The following is a 25,373-nucleotide window of genomic DNA, read 5'->3' as shown; positions in this document are numbered from 1 at the left end:
AGAAAAATATCTATGATCCTTATCAAATTTTGAGTAGTATATATTCTGTGGACACTACGGAGTTAACAGAAGACTTAGGTGGAGGAACATGAAAAACAGGGCGGCAGTCGTCAGGTGTAGGCAAATCATTTATATACAGGACAGAGGACGCAGATTAATCTCCTGACAGAACTGACATCGCAGAGGATGCGGAAGTGTTCGAAGGTAAGGGACGGTTTGGATTTGTAGGGTATTTGTTAACAAACATGAGCTTAATGAACGCTTTTGTTCACTCGATAAATTTCTGTTATAAGTTTTCAACGACGCCTCCCTTCAATACCCCGCCATAAGCTTTGGAAACCGGCATCACTCATGGCTGTGGCACGTAGTGCGGTGTATACGTCTTAATGCACTTCTGGTGTGCTATAAAGGAAAGATTTAGAGATGCAAATATGTGATTGTTTAGCAGAAGGTACAAATCCGCATCACCCATATCAAAGTTGCCAAATTTGGCTATTGTTTACATAAGGATGACCAGGGTAGACCTAGCAGACGAAAGTTTAGACATACATAACATATCACGGCGGGTGTGACCGGTCAACAGGGAATGCTTACTCCTCCTAGGCACCTGATCCCACCTCTGGTGTGTCCAGGGGTCCGTGTTTGCCCAACTATCTATTTTGTATTGCTTGTAGGAGTTATGAGATTGATCACTGTTCGTTATCTTCACCTTTCATAAGTAAGACATTATACATTTATTGCTTGATAGTGAGGAAGATATGAAGTTGCCCTCGGCGAATATGATTTTTCTTGGGTGAATAAATCTTTATATCTCCCGAACATTCATGTAATGAATTGTTTATTATACCGAAACAAAGCAAGACTACAAAAGTGCGTTTGAAATTGGAGTCATGCACCCATCTATACATTGCACTGTATACGCGCTGTTAATGTTTTACGGTATAGAAGGTACAAACAACGAAACACAGTGATATGATAACCAGTTTTTGTATTTCCATTCTCCTTGAATGCTGATTTATTTGCTTATTTTTGTATCAACCAAAACCAGGCGATTTAACTGTGTATCAGAGACCCGCATATTTTGTGCCATATGGACTATGGAAGTACAATGACTCTTTCACGATGAAAAAGTATCTTTAGATCAACTTAGTTGTAAAATGTTATATAAGATTTTCATTTCTAAAAAAAATTCATTAAACTCTATTTTGAGAAAACTTTGACAAAACTTTTTAATGACTTCAAAGAACACAGAAAATCAATATATACATCAAAAATAATAATATGCAGAGACAAACAACTAGCTGAATTCAGTTAATTTATTGAACAATAATAAATCTGTGAGCATCCGGAATAAAAACGTATCAAATTTATGCAATAACTGTAAATTGACGGAAGATATAAAACACTTCATATTCAATTGTAAAGATGTTAAACAAATATGGGAAGGCGTGCGAAATATATGTCATTTAAACATTCAGTGGGAACATATTGTTATTGGGATTTTTTCGTCGAAAACCGAAACACACAGCTTCTCAGTCTTATGTTATCTAATATTGCTTTCCTCATATATATAACAAGAATAGATATGGGTTACCCCATATCCAAGATATTCGACTTTTAATTTACTTGAATTTTCACTATGCTTAGCTGATCTCTAAGAAAAGACTGCACTTGTTATGAAACTGGTGTATAGTACTTCATGTCCGTAGCAAATACCGTCACCAGTCTTTTGTCAATAGCAAACAGTGCATACACCGGTGCTTGCAAGACATATGAAAAAATGGATAGATGGCACAAATATGGTACAAAGATATTTATGCTTTTTTGTCGAATGATAAAGAAGGAAATCAAGGAAGTTGGGGATTAGCAAATTTATTAAAATACAGCAGAAAAGTATAGCTTTAAAAATACTACATGAGAATGCGTATACCTATTAATACAACTTATTGGGGCACATACTTTGTGTAGGCTAAATTTTTGCTTAAAATGATAATTTTTATCACAAAATTTCCCTATCAAACCAGTCTTATTTCATCATTCTTCCCAAATTTTTCCTTTTATATCTGTATGGAAATTCAAAGCAAAGACATGAAAAAATTGAAATATCTCGGAATAAATACAATTGTACTCTAATTTTTACCATGTAACAAATTAATGTGAACTTTAGAATGACAAAAACAAGAAGGATTGATGTAATCTACACTTTCTCCAAATTTTGTGTATGGTATAACCTTAACAGCAAAGAAACCCTTAAAAATAATTAGACATGCATATGTCACACTGAATACATTGTAGATATCTTCAGACTGGTGACCTTCACCTTTTAATTGTGGTCCGAATCCAGGTGTTGAGTGTTGTATACACATTCCGTCATTAAACAACGGGAAAAACCCACATAAATTAATGATTAACATTCTATCTCAGAAGAAATTGTATGATAATTAACGAACAATATTCATCAAGTAATATAATTGTTGCAATAGTATAACCAATCGTGAAAAGATTTTCAATCGAAGAATGACCTATATATTTTCGTGCAATACACTGAGGAGGCAGCTAGCGTAGGAATATGAACACTTCTTGTATACATTTCTGGGGGGAAAGTGATTTTTCTTAAAAACATTTGACTTTAATTTTGTTTTCTCCCACGTATTACATACACATCGATATTCTATACATTTGTTGTAATCCTGTATTTGCTGATCATGAATGGAACTATATTTTTTCAGAGCAATTGTGTGAAGAGTACCTGAATCCAGTAATATATCTTGAATAGATAGTATGCACTGATCGAATATATTAAAAAAAAATAAAAATGAAATGAAGATTTGAACAGAGACCGATATGGAGATTAAAATGTACGTAAAAAACAATCTTTTATATTACTTTGAAATTTATAAGAAATTAGAAATTAGATTGAATGTGAAACTGTTTTATGAATTGTCAATATGCTTATAAATGTTTTTCTTTCAACTACAAGAAGGAGACCTGTCCTCCTGTAGTACTGCCTTGGGGGTTGTGAATGGACTGTATTCTACGTGAGGCGTTACCCCCTAATGGCAACATTCAGAAATATACGTGTATATATATCTATTTTCCATTCTGTATAATACATGTATGTGTTTTTCCTATCGATATTATAATGTATATTATGTCCATCAATAGATAACTTTTTCTTTGAACAAAAAACAAAAACAAAAAACACACACAACAAAAACTTGACTGATAATCTATAATATGCATGATAGTTCGAATTTTCTTATGAATATATGTATCAAATGGTATGTCAGAACAATCAATTTGCTATCATTGTACGTACATGTATATTCTTTCATATTGTTATTGTTGTGTGATAATAAAATATTGTCAAATTAAAAAAATAAAATAAAAAGTACAATGACTCGGACTTATTGTGACGTCACAATAAACTACATACCTTGCCCAAACTCCCCGTCGAGGCCTCATTACGTCACCTACGTACAGACCTCTCCTATGTGACGCAGCACAATATACAGATTTGTATATTGTGAGTCCTCGATTATCACGCAGGCAAATAACACTACAGAAGTAGTTCGTAGTTAAAAGCTTGAAAATATTGACATTAAGAGCATTAATATTAAAGTATGGATTTTATTTTAAACATAAAATTATCAAAAGATCATTAAAAGGTAGGAATACTCTGTTCAAATTATAGTGTATAATGTGTACGTTCTTGTTTTGAACTGTTTACGTTTGACGTTATGTTTTTTCGTCATTCTACAGTGACGTCACACAGTATACGCGGCCTAAGAATTCGCTCTCCCATAATGCCTAACTGGAAGAGATTGGTTTGTGAGCAAACGAACTCTGGCGGAAGTTTGATACCTTGCCTTAAAATATATGGAAAATGCACGAGGTTGCCGAAGAGGTAAATATGATGGGGAGATATGATGTATGAAAGGGAGATATGATGTTTTGTCATCCCCGGCACATGACTGTCTAGACCAATCAGATTACGCGTTTCATAGAATTCTCACACTGAGGTATAATAATAGATATTGTTTTACAGAAATGTGTTTATTATTGATGAAAGTCCACTACTTGGAATATACATAAAATCATAAATACATTTTGTGATGTTGATTTCATCTATTGATAGACTTCTGTAATAAGCGGAAGCGATGGCCTGATGTGTATTGCCTTAGTAAAAGTAGTACCGGTAACCTACTTTTTAACAAATGTCCATACGCACAGCCGTGACTTCTTATGACCCCGTATAGGTATTTATACAGTGATAAATATATATTGCTCGTAATTTAGTGTTATACAAGAGAAAACAGTGGACCCAGGGCAAAGCCCTGGTGGCGGTCCGGGGGGGGGGGGGGGGGGAGAGCCCCCAGAAGTTCCTAGATTTTACAACTTTTATAGGGCTTGAAATATGTCTCCTAACCCAGATAGCAAGCTAACATTGGCCCAACGTTGGGCCAACGTAATCAGTTACATTGGGCCAATGTTGGCAAATGACGTTGGCCCAATGTAATTTTGCTCATCGGCCCAATGTTGGCCCAACGAGTTGGGCCAACGTTGGCCCAATGTAATGCAAGTTTTCTCATGACATTGGCCCAACATTGAATCAACGTTGGCCCAATGTGTGTGACATTGGGCCATCGTTGGCCCAACGTCATAAGTAGCCCTGTGTTGTGTTCCTTTTTCGTATATTAGCCCAACATTGAATCAACATTGACCCAGTGTGTGTGATATTGGGCCATCATTGGCCCAACATCATACACAGGTTGGCTTAATGTTGTGTGCATTTTCTAATGATATTGACCAATCACTGAAATAAAATTGGCCCAATGTTTGCCGAACATCATATACACATTTGGTTATTTGTTTTGTTTTTTCATTTAAGCAATAAAATATTGTATTCAAATTTTAGAAATGATTCCAATTTGCAGATGAATTAACTAATCTCATAATCCTCCTTCAATTACAATATAAGGTTGACCACTGTTAGAGCTCAGTAGAAAATCTATCCTTTTTTTTTTAAATCTCCACCAGAGACATAAGGATTATTCAACTTCTACACATTATCAAAACAAAATAAAAGACATCTAATGAATTTAATTTGTGTTAACAACTGGTCAAATGAAAATATGATTAAAACAATAAATGCATTCCAGTGTAAACAAGTTAACTTTGTCTCTTTGTCTGATACATGTGCATACACTTTAATTCTTCCACAATTATGAATCACTGTCCTCTGTTGCATTCTGGGAGCTTTGGTTTCTCTCTTTTTCTTTTTTTCTTTCCTCTCTTTCTTTTCGACCTCCTTCACGGTCACATGCGTACCGGAACCACTCTTTGATAACATTGTTTATCTCATTGTGTGTTGCGTCTGCACATAATCGGTTTGCTCGAGCAGCTCCTTTCAATAAAAGTCAAAGTATTAACCTGTGGCTCTGCTTTGAAATCTGAAATATTTAACTGATTTGAGATAGATATACATATATAATGTACTTACATTTCCGTATACGTATGCCAGGACGTATTACTTTAATCTGAATTCACAATAAAAACGATTCCCCGAAATAAGTTTTCCTTTTTCAGTTGCCTTGTTTCACGTTATTCCTCAGTAAAACTCCGAGATTAGCTAGAATGCTGGACGCGTAAAATAGATACAGGATTGACCATCCCAACATATCAGATATCAAGATTACCATGGAAACTGGCCAGTCTCAAGCTGTGAAAAACTCTGTCCTAATTGCTTGGTCAGTGAATGTGCTCTTATCTTAGAATCTGCTTCCTAAATCCAACACTTTAGAGCATTTATGTAATCTTTGCATGTGTTAAACCTTTCTCTTTTGAGTTCATTCTTTTGATATGCAAGGTTAATTTTCATCCCTGCACAAATGATAATTGAATGTATGTTAATTTTTTAATATGTTTTCTAAAAAAGAAATCAATTATGTATGCATATATTTTACAAAAATTATAAATATTTCAAATCAATTATACATTCTATATATACGTAGCTTATTTTAATTAACTCATCATCCTCTTCTTCAAAACATGCGAGTCATGCGCATTTGTGTGTGCGTGTGTCATAAATATAGATATCAAAATCTATTTTTTAGTCGAATTTCATCACAATCTTACAATGTTGGCCCAATGTTGGGCCAATGTTGTATTCCCAACTAACCTCGGTACCAGTATGAAAGTGATAAGTTGACATTGGCCCAATGTTGGGCCAGCATTGTGTTGACAACATACTCCGGCAATTAATTAGTCACAATATTACAACGTTGGCCCAATGTTGGGCCAATGTTGTATTCCCGACTAACCCCGGCATCAGAGTATGAACGTGATATGTTGACATTGGTCCGATGTTGGGCCAACGTTGTTTAGCCAACGCCAACCATCGGCCAACGGTCCAACCATTAGCCAACGTTGGGCCAACGTAGTCATGCTATCTGGGAAGTAGTCATTATTACTATGTTCTGTCATTATTGATAAGGTGAAATGAATAAAATAACGCAAATTTTAAGGGTTTGGGGGGGAAATGTAAGTTCTTCCAATAAAAGTAATTCAATAAATCAAAACATTTTGTCATTTATTTTTCCGAGAGTGGAAAAATAGCATTGTCTTTTATATCGTTTACATGTTTTTAAACAAGAGACTACGATTTACCTTAATTTTAAAAAAAAAATGGGGAGGGGGGCGAATACGCCCCCTAAAATCCGCCACTGATATTCATTGTTAGGACCGGCCGATACTGAAAGTAAATTTCCAGACATGAATTATGAAGGACTGCTCCAAGATTCGGTGAAGGAGGTTAGTCAAAATAGTCAGCCGAGAGTGAGCTTCCACCGTCTATCAATACTATCAGTTCTTTGATTATTTTTACCGCATGAACTTAGATATAGTCACATAGTTTCGGATTAGAGCTGTTATGAAAATCCCTAACTTTTAGTAATAGAATCCTGAAATAATGTAATTTTGCATTTATTTTTTTTAAATCTCGTTTATCTAATGTGCAATTTTTAAAGGCAAAAATCGTTCTATCTATTTCGTACCGGATATCAGCAATAGACATGCGCAATAAATTCTTCCATATTTTTCTGTTGTTTACATCGAAACGTACGAAAAGAATGCGTTAGAGTGGCTATACATGCTACTTTGCATACAGAACTGGGTTTGTAATACTTATTTAAACATATTGATTATGAATATTTTGCTGGACTGCGTGTGTAAGATGATTTTCAGATTTCCTGCAGCTGCAAGAGTATATTCAGGTTGACAAGCCTGGACATTTGACCATGGTAAATGATTTAATCATTTATCATTTTACACAGATAAAATCAAAGTTATTTTTATTCAGTAATAAAGGACTGAAATTTGAATGATACACATATTGATGGATTCTAAAAATGTATTTTATTTTTCTTCCTTTTTTTTTTTTTTTATCTGGTACTAATACAACAGTACAATGCATAGATCTTGGCCAAATCCTTCTTACTTTCCATAAGAAATTACATTTGGTCATGCTAATCATTTGTTGAAGGTGTTCATGTTAGGATGAACGTACAAGACCAGGTATAAAATAAATGTAACAGATAATTCTCAATTATATCTATAGATAAGATAAGTTTATTCCAATTTTGGGCCCAGAGGGCATAGCAGTAAGACAGTTTATAAAAAAGGAAATTCAAAAAAGAAAGAAAGTTTACAACATTAATTACAGGTTACATAGACTGCAAACTGCATGTGGATGCAGCATGTTGGGGAAACAAGTACATGCATATATGAATTGCTAATCATGTATATACACAAGTAAATGGACAGTATCAGTATTATACCAACATATGAATAATAAACTATAATGATTTTTGCAGTTTTAAAGCATCACTTCTTTTTCTGAAAGTTTACACTAAATATTCACTCAATTTGACAATTACTGGTTTGTCTTCATTAATCATCAACCAAGTAAATTTGTCCTATCTAACAGATAGATAAATTTTTTGTTGAGCTTGTATATATACCATTAAAAAACATATTTCTCTCTTCAACATAGAATGGACAATCAGTAAGGAAATGAAATTCATCTTCTACACAATTAAGGTTACATAATTCACATATTCTTTTGTTTCTTTCTAAAGAAATCTTCTGGCCAGAATTGGTTTTTGTAATATATATATATATAGATGCATTCATTATTGTTCCCATATCAACAGAGTTCACAGGGATGTATATACAGTTCTACCATGGTTATTGCAAAGATCAAAGGAATGTCGCAGTCGTTCTTTGATGATATACCTTCATATGTATTAACTGATTATGAGGAAATTGATATACATCTCGCTTGCTCTTTGAGTTTTGCTAATGCAACAATAAAGTTGATGACTTATAATTCAATTTTATAATCATAAAAATCAATCAATATGATATATTTATAAATGACTGAAGAACATTTGTTATTCGGTATAAACCAATAGTCTGCATTCTGAGAGTGATACACATGTAAACATGGCGATGCATGGACAAGTTTTTCTTGAACTATTGAAAGTAGGGGTGAATCGATATATCGAAATGTGCCGGTATACGCCTGTCCAGCAATATACGATACGATATAATGTCGGGTTTAAAAATAGCCCTTTTAATAGTCGGGATGGAAGTTCATAATTTAAAAATGGCTTCTAATAGGAACACAATTCCTCAGACTTTAATCCCCGCTTTTACATTGTGACATCAGAGATTCCTCAGACTTTAATCCTCGCTTTTACATTGTGACATTGGAGATTCCTCAGACTTTAATACCCGCTTTTACATTGTGACATCAGTGATTCCTCAGACTTTAAACTTTAATACCCGCTTTTACATTGTGACATCAGTGATTCCTCAGACTTTAAACTTTAATACCCGCTTTTACATTGTGACACATCGGACTTTCCTCAGACTTTAATCCCCGCTTTTACATTGTGACACATCGGAGATTTCTCGGACTTTAATCCCCACTTTTACATTGTGACATTGGAGTTTCCTCAGACTTTAATTGTCATTGTTTGTTTTGTTATGAAATTAAAGATATTAAACCACTTCATTTTTTAAAATTTTTATATTTTACTTCAGAAATTGCTTAACTACATTGTATAACCAATATATCGGATATCGCATCAGAAAATATTGTATCGTATCTTAAAATTTTGAGCAATACACACCCCTAATTGAAAGTAATAAATTGATATAATCAAACTTAATACTAGGAATAATTTTTTTGGAATACCCCTAACATCTCACCTTTTTGTTAGCAAAAACCAATGTAGGTCTTTTCGGAAACTGCCATGACATCACAGTGACCTAATTCGTAGCTATGTAGGAAAATGATCGACTGTATATTTCTTAGCTGTAGTAGAATAGAAATAAAGTTCTTGTTTTCGTGTATGTTGCAGGATAACCTCCTTGGTCTCCAAATGTTGTTTGAAATATAAAAGCCTTGGCTTTTATATTTCAAAACAACATTTGATTTCTCAACCTCAGAGGTTATCCTGCAACATACACAAAAATGCAATCATCATATCTTGCCCATTCATTCATATAGCATCATGACAAAAGTATTTGTGAAAACTTAAGACGACTCTCCCCTTGGTTCACAATGCTTTACATGTTAAATGTGTTTCATTAGCAAAAATCAACAATTTACGATTCGTTTGGAAATATTTCCATCATAATTGAAATTGATTGATAAATGGAAAAAAATGTTTGATAGTGTTTTTAATTTACTCTGAGGTGAAATTAGTCTTGATATTCGTTGTTGAAGTAGTTAATCTGGTGTTGTGGTATTTGTAGCTTTATTTTATGTGCCTTACACTCTTGAAAAGGGATCATGATCTATGTTGATGTCTTAAAGTTTATCAGATTTAAAAAAGAACAATTGAAACCAGATTTTTTTAAAAAGAAAATCCATGAAGTTTGAGCTCTTTCTTTGTTAGGAATTCAGCATTGTTGTGTTTTGTAGACACTTATAATAAATGCACCTAAGAGAAATTGTAAATTTATATGAATTTTCTGAATAATTCTCACCTTACCTTCAAAAATTTGTACAGAAAAGTTGTGTCAGTTTAGCATTTAGATGCCATGGGATCACTAATTTTAGGCCAGGTAAAGGAGACACATGAAGCTGTCACGCTTGTGTTCTGCACTTCATTTGCTTTATATGACATACAATAATAGTTTTGCCCAATGGAAATTTAAGACACATTGCTTAAAATAGCTTTGTTAAAGTAATTAAAGTTTTATTAGTGAAATATTGCTGTTACATTAATTGTAACTAACTTCCTTTGGCATTTATTAAATGTTGTTATTGTTAGTTAGTGCACTATAATTAGTTAATGAATTTTCATTTATATTATTGTGAAATTCCAGTACTTATAATAATTCCAAAATCCATTAATACACTGTTTCAAGAACTACACGGAAGCAATTTTACAAACACTCTCAGATAGTGTATATTAAAATTTGCTTTCACACCATGGCCCTTGGGTCTAATATGGCTATAATGTGGTTTACCAGTTTATAATGTGGTTTACCAGTTTATAATATGGTTTACCCGTTTATAAAAGGTTTACCAATTTTACATTAGAATAAGTAGGAAAATTCTTTGGAAATTTTCTTCTCAAAAATTACAAAATTGCCATTTATAAACTCGTTATGCATCTTGCTGTAGTTAGGTTTCAGTTTTTTCCTGTGAACCTAGGGGTCAGAGTGGGGTCAAAACGGGGCTTATATTGGAATATAGAGGAAAATCTTAAAAACATCTTCCCAAGGACCACAAGGGTACAGATTGTCAATCTAATACAGAAGCATCCTTATGTAATATAGAATTCTGCTCTATTTTTACTGTGACATTGAATGGGGCTACAATATGGGGTTGAAGTTTTGCGTGGGAATGATTATGTGTGTTTGTTTGAGGAAAATTCTTTAAAAATCAACTGAAGAACCACAAGGGTTCTGTAATTTTAGTATGAAAGCAAGCATTCACCTAAAGATTCAATGCTGTTCACACCATTACACCTTGGCCAAGGGTGAGCCCATGACATTTGGTTTTACATAGGAATATGTAGAGGGAATATGTAGAAAAACTGAGAAAAAATCTTTTCAAAAACCATTTATTACATGTAGATAGAATTCTTTATTTTGAGATTAAAGCATTCATTTGAAGTGTAAATTTGAGGTTGCTCACACCATGACACCCTTCCCCATCTTCTCCATCCCCGCATCCACATACAAAGTGGACAACAAGAGGGTGTGTGGCATTATTAAGGCTAAAATGTTTTTTACAGGGGGGGGGGTGCGATAATTCGGGTGAGCTATGTGGCCCATGGACCTCTTGTTCATCCAAATTTTGTTAGATTTACCTTACATAAAGACTGGTTCCTGTAGGTTTTGGAGGTTAAAGATCACTGAAAGGAAATTTTGAAAGTTTTTATATAGAAATTAACTGAAAAATGAGAGCTCTGGAGTATGAGAGGCATTTATAAAAATTTGTAAAGTGTGTGTGTGTTTACAGTGAAAAAGAATAATGCATCTTGGTCACTAATCCACTCTTGGTCCATATTGTTGGAGAATATTTGTTTTAACTATTATTATTCTATATAGGCAACACTGAACAGAGATCAGAATAACACTTTGTCCATTGAAAATTTGTGTTATATTTTCAGGTATATAATGAAGTGAAGATGAGTTGATGATTTACTAGGATTTAAGATAAGGAAACAAAGATGACAACACAACAGGAAGTGAATGTCAGTGTCGCCATCAGGGTAAGCAACTTGCCTGCTAATATTCATCAACGGATTGCAGATTAAATGATGTACACTTGTATAACGAAGGCTTCAATGACCTATTTTGCACATGCTATCCATAGGTGCGACCACTTCTGCCCAAGGAAAGGGTATCTGGAGAAGAAATGTGTGTGCGAGTTGTTCCATCCTGCAATCAACTGGTTCTGGGAAAGGATCGAGGGTTTACATTTGACTATGTCCATTCTCCCAAAATATCCCAGGTTGAGAAATATTTTCAATAAAGAAACATATTCATTAGTTTTTAGGTCGGAATTACTGCATAAGAAACTTACAATTACAGAGTTTGTATTTAAAGTAAGAGTGTATTGAAATTTGACATTTCAGGAGGAAGTTTACAAGTCGTGCGTGGAAGCTCTTGTGAGAAGTATATTTGAGGGATACAATGCCACAGTTTTTGCATACGGTCAAACAGTAAGACCATAGTCTAAATCAAATGTTGATCACCAACACTGATGTACAAAGAATGTATAAAGATTTGTCTAAATTTCTCTAAATTTTTAATAGATTTCAGTATCAAATTATCATATTTATTGTTGCAAGATTGAAAAACAAGAAAATAAGATTTGAATATAGTTTTATTGTTTTTTTTATAAAAGGGTGTATTTGGTTTGTTGTTTAAAAGTTACATGCTCAATAAGAAGAAATGAACAGTTTTCAATGTGTGTTGATTTCAGGGATCTGGTAAGACTTACACAGTAGGAGGAGGGAACATGAATTCTCTGACCGAAGAAGAATATGGCATCATTCCCCGGGCCCTCAAAGACATGTTTGATTACATGCAGGTCAGACAGACGTAATGTCTAGGTTTCATTTGCAGTGATTCATACAATAATTTATAATTAAAACATTCTTGCGCATATGTTCACAGTGCTACTTTTTTTATCACTTAAAAATCTTGGCTACATCTGTCTGATAATGCAGTTTGTCTGTATATAGGTCAATTTATATGTATATAGGTAATTTGTATAAAGGTCAATTTATATGTATATTGGTAATTTGTCTGTATGTAGGTCAATAAAGAAGTGGAATACTCAGTTAAAGTGTCCTACATTGAGATATATAAGGAGGAACTCCAGGATTTGCTGGACATTGAGACACCAGCCAACAATCTGCATGTCAGGGAGGATGATAAAGGCAACACTGGTTAGTGTGGGTTTACTGCTCTGTTTTATATGATGGGACTAACAGATGAGTCTGTTTTATATGATGGGACTAACAGATGAGTCTGTTTTATATGATGGGACTAACAGATGAGTCTGTTTTATATGATGGGACTAACAGATGAGTCTGTTTTATATGATGGGACTAACAGATGAATTATAGGATGATTTTATGTAATCGTAATTACTCGGCTGTTTCTGCAAATAAATCTTGTATGTAGATTGACACCATCAGAGCTCAGTCTGTTGCTATGTGTGCACAAACTTAATTGTTATCACAGATATACGTGTACTATGTTACAATATGAAACACGAGCTTTGGGGCTAAAACAAAGGCATCTAAGATATATATATATCTAAGATGTTCTATCACTATTAATTTCCACCTATTAAATATGTATTAGAATAAAGAATACGTTAATGATACTAAAACTATATCTGTGGTGAAAATTAATCTTCTAAATAACACATTATACAGGGATTCAGTTCTAGCCTTTTGACCTCATTCACATGTGCACTTCTGGCAAATAAATGCATAAATTTGATGCAATCTTTGTGCTGATCCATATCCGAGTCTTCTTTCTAGTTACGGAAAGGGATGAGCATGATCCGATTGGATTTTATTCTTGTCCCATCAATTACTTCTCATTGATTAAAACAAATGTAATAGCTAGGGGTGGATCTAAATATTGTAAGCCAGGAGAGGATCCAGATACGATATGTAATAAAAACATATAGGAGTGGATCCAGAAATATGATAATCAGGGGTGGATCAAGAAATGTAAAAGTCATGGTGAATCTAGCATTGTAATAGTCTGGTGTGGGTCCAGAATATTTTGTTTTGAAAACATTACCTACTATTAGTAATAAACAATCTTTCATAGAACTAACCAAGAATTATATAAAAACCTCAGGGTAAATTTAAATAAAAAATCTATCAATTAGTGCTAGTAGTACACATTTTAAGTGTTAATATCTGATATTTTTTAATGAAATTTTTTTATTTGGATAACACAGTACTTACAAATGTACCATAAGGATGATCACGAGCAGAACGAATATTCCTTGTCATTTTGAGAGTGTGCTTTAAGTGTTTGTTGAAAATTGATTTCTAAACATTGAATTAATGCCTAGTTCCTGTTTATATACATTAGGAACAAATTATCATGTTTCAACAATTTAAAATGAAATTTATGAAACATTTAATGTACAATATAATTTATTTGAAATATTTTGTGTTATAGTGATAATTGGAGCAAGGGAGGTTGAATGTGAGAGCCTTGATGACATCATGAGTCTGCTTGAGTCGGGGTCAGCCGTCCGACACACAGGGTCAACACAGATGAACGAACATTCCAGTCGCTCACATTCTGTATTCACAGTGAACATAGGTAGGTGGTACAGACATAAGTAGGTGATACGGTGACCAGGTAAATGACCTACTTGTAGGTAGGTGGTACAGACATAAGTAGGTGATACGGTGACCAGGTAAATGACCTACTTGTAGGTAGGTGGTACAGACATAAGTAGGTGATACGGTGACCAGGTAAATGACCTACTTGTAGGTAGGTGGTACAGACATAAGTAGGTGATACGGTGACCAGGTAAATGACCTACTTGTAGGTAGGTGGTACAGACATAAGTAGGTGATACGGTGACCAGGTAAATGACCTACTTGTAGGTAGGTGGTACAGACATAAGTAGGTGATACGGTGACCAGGTAAATGACCTACTTGTAGGTAGGTGGTACAGACATAAGTAGGTGATACGGTGACCAGGTAAATGACCTGCTTGTAGGTAGGTGGTACAGACATAAGTAGGTGATACGGTGACCAGGTAAATGACCTGCTTGTAGGTAGGTTATTCATCGGTCAGGAAATGACATTAACATTATGGGTATTGTGCTCTGTTCTTTTGTGGGTTCCCTTAATCGGTCTCATTTACAATGGGGAATCTCGCATTAAAAATGAACACATGGGAATAAAGAATAAATAAACTCTGGTAATAAAACATTGTAGGTCAGAAATGGACAGATAATGATGTCATGGCAGAGAAACGAAAACAAAGTGAAAGTACCGAGTCATTGGAAGAAGGTGTGTATTTTAACTCTCAATCGCATGCCAAGTATTTGAGCATGCTTTCATGTTCTAAATCAGCTGATGTGGCTAGCAGGGTGAGCTTACAAAGACATCGATCCAAAAGCACCAACCCTTTTAATTTTTCTTTTTATTGCCTTTTGTGGTTATACTGCATGACTGTTGAAGTGTCACCTCATATAGTCCTGTGAATTCTGGGTAATATTTTAGTTGCATTAAATGTTTTTGCAAAGGCACCATTTCCCTTTGTTTCATCTAATTTTGGAGGGAAAAAATTGAATATTATAAGTTGAGGCAAAATTGATATTTAGAATTTAAAAATTTATTCAGAAGAACTCACAGTTCAGACAAGCCCATGTAAGCTGTAATGGCCTTTTAATTTTAGGATCATTATCTTCCAAAGGTTTGTTGTGTTATTGAAGTAAAAATTTTACTTTGCTTTTTCTTCTAAACTTTTAATACCACAGAAAAGCAGCTTGAAATATAAATTCTAAACCATTGTTTAGATATGGGGCACGTCTGGCTTTTTGTGCTTGCAACATTTTATCAGTTGTTCTGCCTTAAGTTCTAACTGTAGAGGTTTTGTAATAGAATAAAATATAGCTAGATACCTAAGCCTGACAAATCCATTGCCTGATGTCCAGGACAAGTGGGTTTTTTTCCAAAGTGGGCAAGTGGATTTTGGATCAACATTCACTCACAGACAAGTGAATTTGAAAAAAAGAAAACATCATATGAGAATAAAAAAAAATTCTTGTTTGCATTTATCATACTACAAGGAAAAAACTCTTGATCATAAAAACACTTTTTTAAAAGCATGCTTTAGAATTACTAAGGTTCAAGTGTCAAAAAAAAAATTTTTTACTAGAATTTCACAACTTTACATGATTCTCTTTTGAAACATACATTTGTACTTCAGGAAGACTTCTTATCTACAATAATTCTTCCTTTGACATTTTTATAGCAAAAAAAACCCCAAAAAACCCAGCCATCTAGCAGCAAACACAAGTTTGTGTACTGCAAACTCAAGAAAGTGCTTGAAATTCAGCTACTGGCTTAGCAACTCTCCTCTATAAATATCTTTAATTCATTCAGAATTTCAAACATAACACTCTATTATTCTTCTAAAAAACATATCTGCTCCTGTGTTCATGAAAATGCCTGAAACAGAAGGGAATTGCATGTCTAGGATTAAAGGGAATTCCGTGTGTAGGATTATTTTGCATCCTTCAATTTTTCAGAAATGTCTGTTATTTCAATGTATAAAGCCTGTATTGCTGCTGATCAAATTAAAGATGATCATGGAACAGCTTAGACAGCCCCTGAATCTGTAAAACCTGTTTAATGTAAAATATGATTGATTTTAAAAATTTAAACCACCAAACTACTTTTTTTTTAATCAATGTATAGGGAAGTTTTGATAGCACAGATTTACAAGTGGGGCAAGTGAATTTCACTTGGTCACTTGTCTATGGACAAATGCTTAAAAATTGATTTGTCAACCTCTAAAGGGTGAGATTAAAAGATTGATGTTGGATAAAAATCAGAATTCAAATAGTTGGAGGGAGAGGAAATAAAACCCACCTTGAAATTCTTTTGTCCAACATCAAGTACACAAGGTTTGTGGAATTAATTACCTTATTTAGTGTCTTTTTAAAACTTGTCTCATCATGGACTAAAAATCAATATTTCATTGAACCTTCATTTAGTTTAGAATTTGAATGTTCTATGGAGGACCCATGTTTACTAGTGTTTTTGTCGTTTTAGGTGTGTCATAATCTAGTTCTGAATGGCGATGTGAAGATCTTACATTTTGTTTGGTTTACTGATGTTTTAATGCAATTTACATTGTATTATCTACCCATAGATATATGTGTTTTCATTCATAATGAATTCCATAGGGATTTGAAGTTTCACATGGGAAAATATAAGAAAATTCTTTTAAAGGGGCATGGACACGATTTGATCTGAAAATTTTATCTTTTCATTTTTAATGTTTAGAATGCCTAACTAAGGTACCGTATTTCTAATGGTCAGCAAAAATTTGAATGTCAGTTGTCCAGGTACATGGAAGATACAGAGCTCACAATTCTTTGGTATGTAAACAAGGCTCTTGTCTTTTTAGCTCTTCTGAGCCGAAGGCTCAAAGAGCTAATCATATGGCCATATGTCTGGCGTGCGGTGTGCGTCCACTTTTTGGAAAAAGGGCTATATCTCAAGAACCCCTTGGCCAATTTTTGTCAAATTTGTTACAGGGTATCCTAGGCCCAAGGGCTTTCATTTGTACTAAAACTAGGGTTGTGACCCTTTAACAAGGAGAGATAATTAGGAAAATGTAAACAAAAGTAGTGGTTGCTAAAAAATCTTCTTCTCAAGAACCACTGGGCAAATTATCACCAAACTTATGCATAAGAATGAGGATAGGTTGTAGATAAAAAAAATTGTTCAAGGCATCATCCTGGGGCAAAGGGTGTGGTCTCAAGGTCACTTCAAAGTTGACCTTAAATTTTGTTTTGTTAAAACTTTGATATTTTGCTTAGTATAAGGACTAGGATCATCAAATTTTGTCAGTTGATGCATCTTAGGACCTAATATCATGTTGTCTCAAAAGTAGGTCATGGTGACCTACTTCTTGAATTTCTAAGGTAATTATTATTAAATGGATTTTGATGCATATCTTGGACACTTTTAAGCCTATGATCATCAAAAGTTGTCAGTTGATGGGTCATGGGACCTTGAACTGCGTCATGTGAAAAGTATGTCACCATGACCTACTTTCTGAATTTGATGGCTAATCATTTATGAATACATTTTAGGTTGTTATTTCAGATACCGAGAGGTTTAGAATCATCAAACCTTGTAAGTTGATGCGTCTAGAGGCCTCGAAACATATTTATAAAAAAGTTGGTCACAATGACCTACTTTTTGAATTTTGCAGACATTCAAATTTCATATTTTCAATTTTAGATGCATATTTTGGACACTATGAAAGCTAGGATCATCAAACTTTGTCAGTTGATGCATCTTGAGTCTTCATAGTTTGTTGACCAAAAAGTAGGTCACCGTGACCTACTTTTGGAATTTGACGGCTATATTTTAATATTTCAGATACTATTTGACTTACAATTATCAAACTTTGTCAGTTGATGCATGTTGAGTCTTCAGAGTGTGTTGACTAAAAAGTAAATCACCGTGACCTATTTTTGGATTTTGACGGCTATATTTGAATATTTCAGATACTATTTGACTTACAATCATCAAACTTTGTCAGTTGATGGGTCTTGAGTCTTCAGAGTGTGTCGACCAAAAAGTAGGTCACTGTGACCTACTTTTGGAATTTGATGTTTATATCTGAATATTTCAGATACTATTTGACTTTAATTATCAAACTTTGTCAGTTGATGCATCTTGAGTCTTTGGAGTGTGTCGACCAAAAAGTAGGTCACTGTGGCCTTCTTTCGGAATTTGACGGCTATATTTGAATACTATTTGACTTGTCAGTTGATGCATCTTGAGTCTTCAGTGTGTCGACCAAAAGTAGGTCACCGTGACCTACTTTTGGACAGTTACATTTAAATTTTCAGGTACTATTTGATTTAACATCATCAAACTTTGTTAATTGATGAATCTTGATTAGTGAGAATTTTTGCCTGTTCTACAATGTATCAGAAGAGCGATTCTAGGCCCATGGGCCTCTTGTTTTTCTTTCTTTTTTTTGTTTTTTGTTTACATAGGTTCAATAACTACTAAAAGTTTCGTTTGAAGCAAAAAAAAAATTTCAATTTACAAGTTAATTCTGAATACAGTTAAATAGTTTCCAGTGTTTGGTACATCTCATTTTGTTTTAAACATATTTTCTATATGTAAATAAAAACATGGCGCGAGCCTTGTTTACATAACAAAGAATTGTGAATGATGTATCTCAATTGTAACTCAACAACTGATATTCAAATTTTGGTTGACCATTAGAAATACTTTAGTTAATCATTATCAGACAATAAAAATGAAAAAATAAAGTTTGAAAATTTTCAGCTCAAATGGTCTCCATGCCCCTTTAATGTCTTCTAAAGAACTATAAAGAAATACATGGGTAATATTTTGTCTTTATATATGAATATAACCATGTAATGTAGATTCAAGTTTCTTCAAACCATCACATCTGAGGCCAGGGTGAGGTCACAACTGAGGTTTAAAGGAATATAAAAGAATGTTCTTTAAAGATAATGAAATAGGAATCACACTGGTCTAATTTGTCAAATTGATACGGCAGCATTCTTATGTAGGGTCAACCTCAAACCATGACCCCAGGGGCAAAGGCTGGATCATATAGGGTTTAAAGTTTTAGTAGGAATTTGTTTGGAAAAATCTGTTTAAGGATCCTCTTCTGATGTAATGTAGATATACGATAGTTTAAAACATGAACCTCAGGAGATATTGTGGGGCCATAGTAGTGCTTTAAAGTTATACATAGGAAACTAGCATACATGTATATTTAAAGAAAGCTTTTAAAAATCTTGTCAAAAACCACAAAGATCTCTTTTTTCAAATAAATATGCAACCATGTGTAGATTAAAGTTGTTTAAACCATGTCCACTCAGGTCAAAGTGGTAGCTACAGTGGGTTTATATGCACTGGGAAACTGCACCTGCCTTGGTTAAAGATGTGGTGGGCTTATCTCTAGATGCATTATCTGTTGAACAGGACTCCAGTATAACCAGTAAATGTGTTATTTGTGTACTTGTACCTCTACCAATGTTTGGATTGTTTTATATATCATGAACATGAAATGTAGAATAAATTGTTTTCAATTTTAGATGGTTAATTGGTTTGACAATACAAACCTTGTTATAGTATACTTGTATATTTAGTATCAGTATATAGTATACTTGTATATTTAGTATCAGTATATAGTATACTTGTATATTTAGTATCAGTATGTAGTATACTTGTATATTTAGTATCAGTATATAGTATACTTGTACATTTAGTATCAGTATATAGTATACTTGTATATTTAGTATCAGAATATAGTATATTTGAATGTTTTGATGGATTTCCAGATATCACCCACACCATGTTTGGGAAGTTTCACTTTGTAGACCTGGCGGGGTCAGAGAGAGCTCACAGAACAGGAAACGTGGGAGACAGGTTTAAAGGTCAGAGGTCATTTACTGATGCTAGTGTCATGTTTGATTCAACAGTTCTAATGCAGATTTTGTATTGATGATGTATAATAATATATGGATTTAGCAATCCAAGTCCGGATTTTAGGAGGAGTATCTGCCTTACAGTGGAAGTTTCATGTGGAGTCATTATGGCTGAAATGATTTAAAAGAGGAATTGATTTTCATCAAAAAAGGAAATACATAGGTTACCTACCGTGAATTGCTATTGTTATTTCATTGATTTTAGCATCAAATTCTGTAGTTTTCCACTTTAAAAAGAATTGACTATCTAATGATGTCAGAGTGTTGTCTTGGTCTTACAGACAAAGCAGTGCAAAGTGGAAAAGGAATTCCCTATTTTAAAAATTTAGAGTTTAACATTGCTTCATTCGTTGTTACAGAGTCGGTGCATATTAACTCTGGCCTGCTGGCCCTAGGAAATGTCATCAGTGCGCTGGGTGACCCCAAGAAGAAATCCACCCACATTCCATATAGAGAATCGAAAATCACAAGGCTTCTGAAGGTACTCCATACCTTGATCTACAAACGGGAGGAGAAGTTGAAACAGTGAACATAGCTACTATTTTTTTTTTTTATCCTGTGCTTGACATTAAAAAATTGACCTGTGTTTTCTTGTAGGACTCTTTAGGAGGAAATGCAAAAACCCTCATGATTTGTTGTATAAGTCCCTCATCAGCCAACTTTGATGAATCTCACAATGCATTAAAGTATGCCAATAGGGTAAGATATTGTCATTGCCAATAGGATAAGATATTGTCATTGCAAATAGGATAAGATATTGTGAATGCCATCTGGGTAAGATATTGTGAATGCCATCAGGGTAAGATATTGTCAGTGCCATCAGGGTAAGATATTGTCAGTGCCATCAGGGTAAAATATTGTCAGTTCCAAAGGGGTAAGATACTGTAAGTGGTTTTAATTTCACGGCGCTAAAAGTTCGCAGTTTTTCATATTGGTCTAATTGCGGTGGTTTTATTTTCGCGGAATTCAAATTTTATTTCATTACTGGTAAATGTTCAAAACATATTGTGTCACACTTGCAAAATGATTGCGGTTTTAATTTCACGGAAAAATCCCTGACCGCGAACATAGCGAAATTAAAACCACCGCAATCATTTCCCCATTTACAGTATTGTCAGGAGGATATTAAATAACCACCTGACATGGAATCTGGTGAGTTGGGTTTCCTAACAATCTATATGAATTGCTTGCTACAGTACCCTAATTGTCCTGTATTTCCAGGCCAAGAATATTAAAAACACGCCCATTGTCAACAGAGATGTGCAGTCCATTCGATTTGAAGAAATGCAGTGTGAAATTAAGGTATAAACTGAATTCTCCTCATTTATAAACATATATAAAATTTTAATTCATTTGACTTAGAAGTGTGCATTTTAAAAACTGCTGAATTGAACATGTGCTGGTAATTCTTAGGCGCTGAGAGAGGAGTTAGTGAGACAAAGGACCTCCATGCTGAGTAATGGCGGTGGAGACTCGCTATACAACCCAGAAAAAGTCATACAGGATGCTCATCAAATGAAGAAGTTAGAGGAGCACGTTATTAGGTGAATGATTATAGAACCATACTGGATCATTGACATGTATAAAGTGTTCATCAGGGATGGCAGACTTTTTCAAAATACTCTTGTTTTTTGTTGTAAAAATGTATTATGATTTACATACTCTCCATCTAACATTTTTGTTGTTATTGTTTGCATTAATAATTTCCATGATATCTACATGCATATTTGCGATAATAGTGAAAGTTTGCCTATTAGGCCTTTTTAACATAGTTTGAAGACAGTTAATCTATAAAAATCATTTTTCTTCTTCACTTTTTGTAGACTACAGACTGAGTGTTCCCATTACAAGATGATAGCTGAGGAAGCATACAGACAGCTGACTGAGATCCAACACCGGGACATTCTGTCCAAGAGTCAGGACGTGCGGCTCAAAGACTGGCTGGACCTGATGGAAGAGGTCTGTAATCGACATCCCAGTAAAATGATACTGATACTAAGCACGGGGAAATTTTCACGCCATGTTATTTTTCCCCATACACATTTAAAAATGATTTTGCTTAGTTTTGAATTTACCTATTATAAGTTGTTTCTTGCTATTTTAGAATAATGAATTCAAAGGAATTGTATTTGCTCAGTTTAAAAACATCCATTTTAAGATAAAGGCAAAATGGGTGAAAAAAATAGGGATGGAAATTTATCCTGTATGCAGTATCGCTATGATTTGATCACCATAAATTGGAAACTGACTTTACAATATCTTTTTGTACATGTATCTCTTTTCCCATTTTTAGAGAGGAAAAAGAATGGTGACTGATATTATTGTTGGGTTGCATTTTTGTTTTTGACTTTGACCGACAAGTTTTGTTGTGGTTTTTTTTTTATTCTTACAGACCTTTGTTGTTAATGCATTTGATTTGCAGCATAATGAGGTCGCTAAGTTATATGTTTATTGTTGAGGTGATTGAATTGTATTCAACTATTCACTACATATTCAAATTATATATAAGATGAAATACTACTGAATGAAAATTATACTGTGACTTTTTAATATTATGATAATATGAGTTTGGCATTGGTATTATGTAAATCTATGCTACTAGGACAGTTTGCTGCAGTGACAATTTGAAACTATGATAGCTTAAAAATTGTCATAGTTTACCAGGTATTATGCTTTCAAAAATGTGTATTAATTCAAACAAAGGACATTATTTAAGTAAATGTATATGTTATATCAGAGTGGATGTATTTACATGTATGTGTTGTGGTTGTAGATTAAGAATAAGGTTCCAGCCACTCTTACGAAGGAGGAATTGGAAAACCAGACAATTCGAGATCTACAGACCCAGCTGAAAAAGGTAAAGCATGACAAAGTCTAATTCTTTATGCATTAAACACGTTCACATGGAGTGCTCATTAATGGACTGTCTAACTAGAGTGATAAAACAAACTCTGCAGTGGACTCTACTAAAAAAGCATCAGTTGTTTACCAAAGAGAAGTGCCGAAAAAATAGATTTAGCTTCACTGATTGGGTGCCAAGTCTGATAATTTAGTATATGTTGATAACAGAAGTGTTCATACACAAAAGTAATTGTGATTTTGATGGTTAATTATGATGTTATTATGTCCAATGCCACAAATATGACATTGTGCATTTCTTCTTATTTTCCTTCAACTGGCCTATATTTGCCATATTTCATGTTTAGCTTCAGAATGTATGGAATGCAAGAATTTACCACAGTTATATTAAGATATGTGAATTATTGAATCTTATTGTTGGCTTTTATATGAAAATGATCTTTATAAATGTGTGGCCAGTGATTTCTCTTTGAAAATTTGTATGACAACATTTTCCCCTAACATATAGTAATGGTACTGGTACCCATTTGATTGGAAAAAATATTGTCAAACAGAACAAATTGGGAATTTTCTTTCATGCCAACAAATGGCATTTGTTTTAAAATTAACACTGAATAAACCAAATTCAAAAGAATAAACAAGTATTTATTGTTTACAATTTTACAAACGAGTGGCATTTTATTGAACTCTACTTTCTATTTTAAAGAAAAGTGTAGAAATTAGTTAACTCATACAATGTTTCATACAAAGCGAATTACGAGTTTCGAATTACAAGACTTAGCAATTTGTTTCTGGGCTTTCTTAGCCTCAAAATTGGGGAAAACGAATTGTATTTGGCATTGGGAATAGCACTGTTTATCGGTACCAGATATATAAGGGATAAAAACGCTGTGTGAAATTTAAAAGCTTTCATGTAAAACATAGGGGGAAAATCAGAATTTCTGACATTACATCAAAGATTTGGGATACAATAATGAATCTTCAAGTTTGTTTTTTAGTATTTGAACCATGAAATTACTTAATTTTAGAGAAATCATAGGATGTATGAAATTCACAGCAGTTTACTAATTTATTTAGTCGCCTGTCCTTTGTCAAAAAATAACTACACTGTAGCTTCTGGTACATGACAGACATGGATTATGTTTTGATTGATGATAGAAATTTGTTGAATTGGTGTGAGGTTTGTTTTTTTCAAAGAAATCCTATTCAGACTTTATAGATAATATTTTTTTGTCTCTCTCTTTGGTAATAAACTGAAGTATGTGATACACCCCTAATCAACAAACAATGGCTGTTTTAATAATGTACTAATTGCAACAGTATAATATCTTCAATACAGTATGAGCTTGCAGCATACTCTCTTTTTATTTGGCATGATATTAACAGACACATACCAACATTTTCTTTATCTGGAACTCAGGACAAGTAAGAACAGCCATTGTGTGGGACTGTTGTGTAGTTCTTGATAACTCTTCATTGTAGTGCAGGGAAGATCTCAAAAGTGATGAAGAAATCTTTGCTGAAAAAAACAAGGACTTCAATGGACTTATTGAGAGAAATGAAGAACTGGTACGTACTGGTTTAACAAGATAACAATAAGTATATAGGTCAGAGCGTGCTGTGTTTTGTATTTTATGTTCCTGAAATAATTTTCAGACATGTTAACTTTTGAATGTGCCTCTCTGGGATATTTGTGTAAATTTGATGTGGTTGACAGTTAGATCCTTTATACGAAAGCTCAGGTTGTAAAAAATTAGTACTTTATTATATCTAGCTTACCAATCTGTAGATCTTTTCAGGCAGGTGTCAAAAAGCTACAAAACAAATAATATAGTTCAAGCCCCTTTACCGAATTCAAATTGTGATGACAAAAGTTGTATTTAGCGTGAGTAGATGCAGCCATGTTGTTTGCCTTTAATGCACTTCTTTAAAAATTAATATCAGACAGGTGTATGTGAATCTAAAACTTTTCTAGAAATTGTTAAGGCCTAATAAAATACTTTAATATTAGATTACATCATGCTTGCTACATATACAATGTACCATGATGATATGAAAAGCTGTAGTGTTTCTCAGTCTAATGATTCTATAAAGTACATTGGTTGTCAATGGACACTAATTTTCTCCCTACTTAAAAAAAATAGGTTGACATACTTTTTCACTAGTCTAGCCAATCCCATGATAAAAAATAAAACTTAGTGAATTTGTCAT

The 25,373-nt window shown here is 33.7% G+C and overlaps 1 protein-coding gene and 1 long non-coding RNA gene across 8 annotated transcripts in view; one reads left to right on the top strand and one right to left on the bottom strand.

The window, feature by feature from the left end:
- Positions 1-5,088: 5,088 nt before the first annotated feature.
- On the bottom strand, positions 5,089-6,451 carry LOC130047377 (uncharacterized). Its single transcript, XR_008796272.1, has 2 exons — positions 5,504-6,451; positions 5,089-5,407 (listed from the first exon to the last, which is right to left on the bottom strand). It is a non-coding gene; the product is annotated as an uncharacterized LOC130047377 (long non-coding RNA).
- A 609-nt stretch (positions 6,452-7,060) lies between these two features.
- The window catches only part of LOC125683301 (kinesin-like protein KIF27), a 40,387-nt gene continuing 22,074 nt past the window's right edge, over positions 7,061-25,373 (top strand). For 3 of the 7 annotated variants that reach the window (XM_048924327.2, XM_048924326.2, XM_048924323.2), the window contains exons 1-17: positions 7,074-7,174; positions 11,697-11,798; positions 11,903-12,040; positions 12,165-12,251; positions 12,515-12,622; positions 12,851-12,983; positions 14,245-14,391; positions 15,019-15,093; positions 15,482-15,499; positions 20,157-20,252; positions 20,663-20,784; positions 20,901-21,002; positions 21,525-21,605; positions 21,717-21,847; positions 22,127-22,262; positions 23,077-23,160; positions 24,645-24,731. In XM_048924327.2, the coding sequence (XP_048780284.1) occupies positions 11,757-11,798; positions 11,903-12,040; positions 12,165-12,251; positions 12,515-12,622; positions 12,851-12,983; positions 14,245-14,391; positions 15,019-15,093; positions 15,482-15,499; positions 20,157-20,252; positions 20,663-20,784; positions 20,901-21,002; positions 21,525-21,605; positions 21,717-21,847; positions 22,127-22,262; positions 23,077-23,160; positions 24,645-24,731 (1,587 nt within the window). In that variant the 5' untranslated portion in view covers positions 7,074-7,174; positions 11,697-11,756. Of the gene's footprint in view, positions 7,175-7,284; positions 7,302-11,696; positions 11,799-11,902; positions 12,041-12,164; positions 12,252-12,514; positions 12,623-12,850; positions 12,984-14,244; positions 14,392-15,018; positions 15,094-15,481; positions 15,500-20,156; positions 20,253-20,662; positions 20,785-20,900; positions 21,003-21,524; positions 21,606-21,716; positions 21,848-22,126; positions 22,263-23,076; positions 23,161-24,644; positions 24,732-25,373 lie in introns of those variants that run through there. The other 4 variants (XM_056142184.1, XM_048924324.2, XM_048924322.2 and 1 more) reach the window with 3 other exon arrangements.

The sequence above is a fragment of the Ostrea edulis genome, chromosome 6 (genome assembly GCF_947568905.1).
Source record: "Ostrea edulis chromosome 6, xbOstEdul1.1, whole genome shotgun sequence".
Lineage (NCBI taxonomy): Eukaryota > Metazoa > Mollusca > Bivalvia > Ostreida > Ostreidae > Ostrea > Ostrea edulis.
This window is presented reverse-complemented; position numbering and strand designations above follow the sequence as displayed.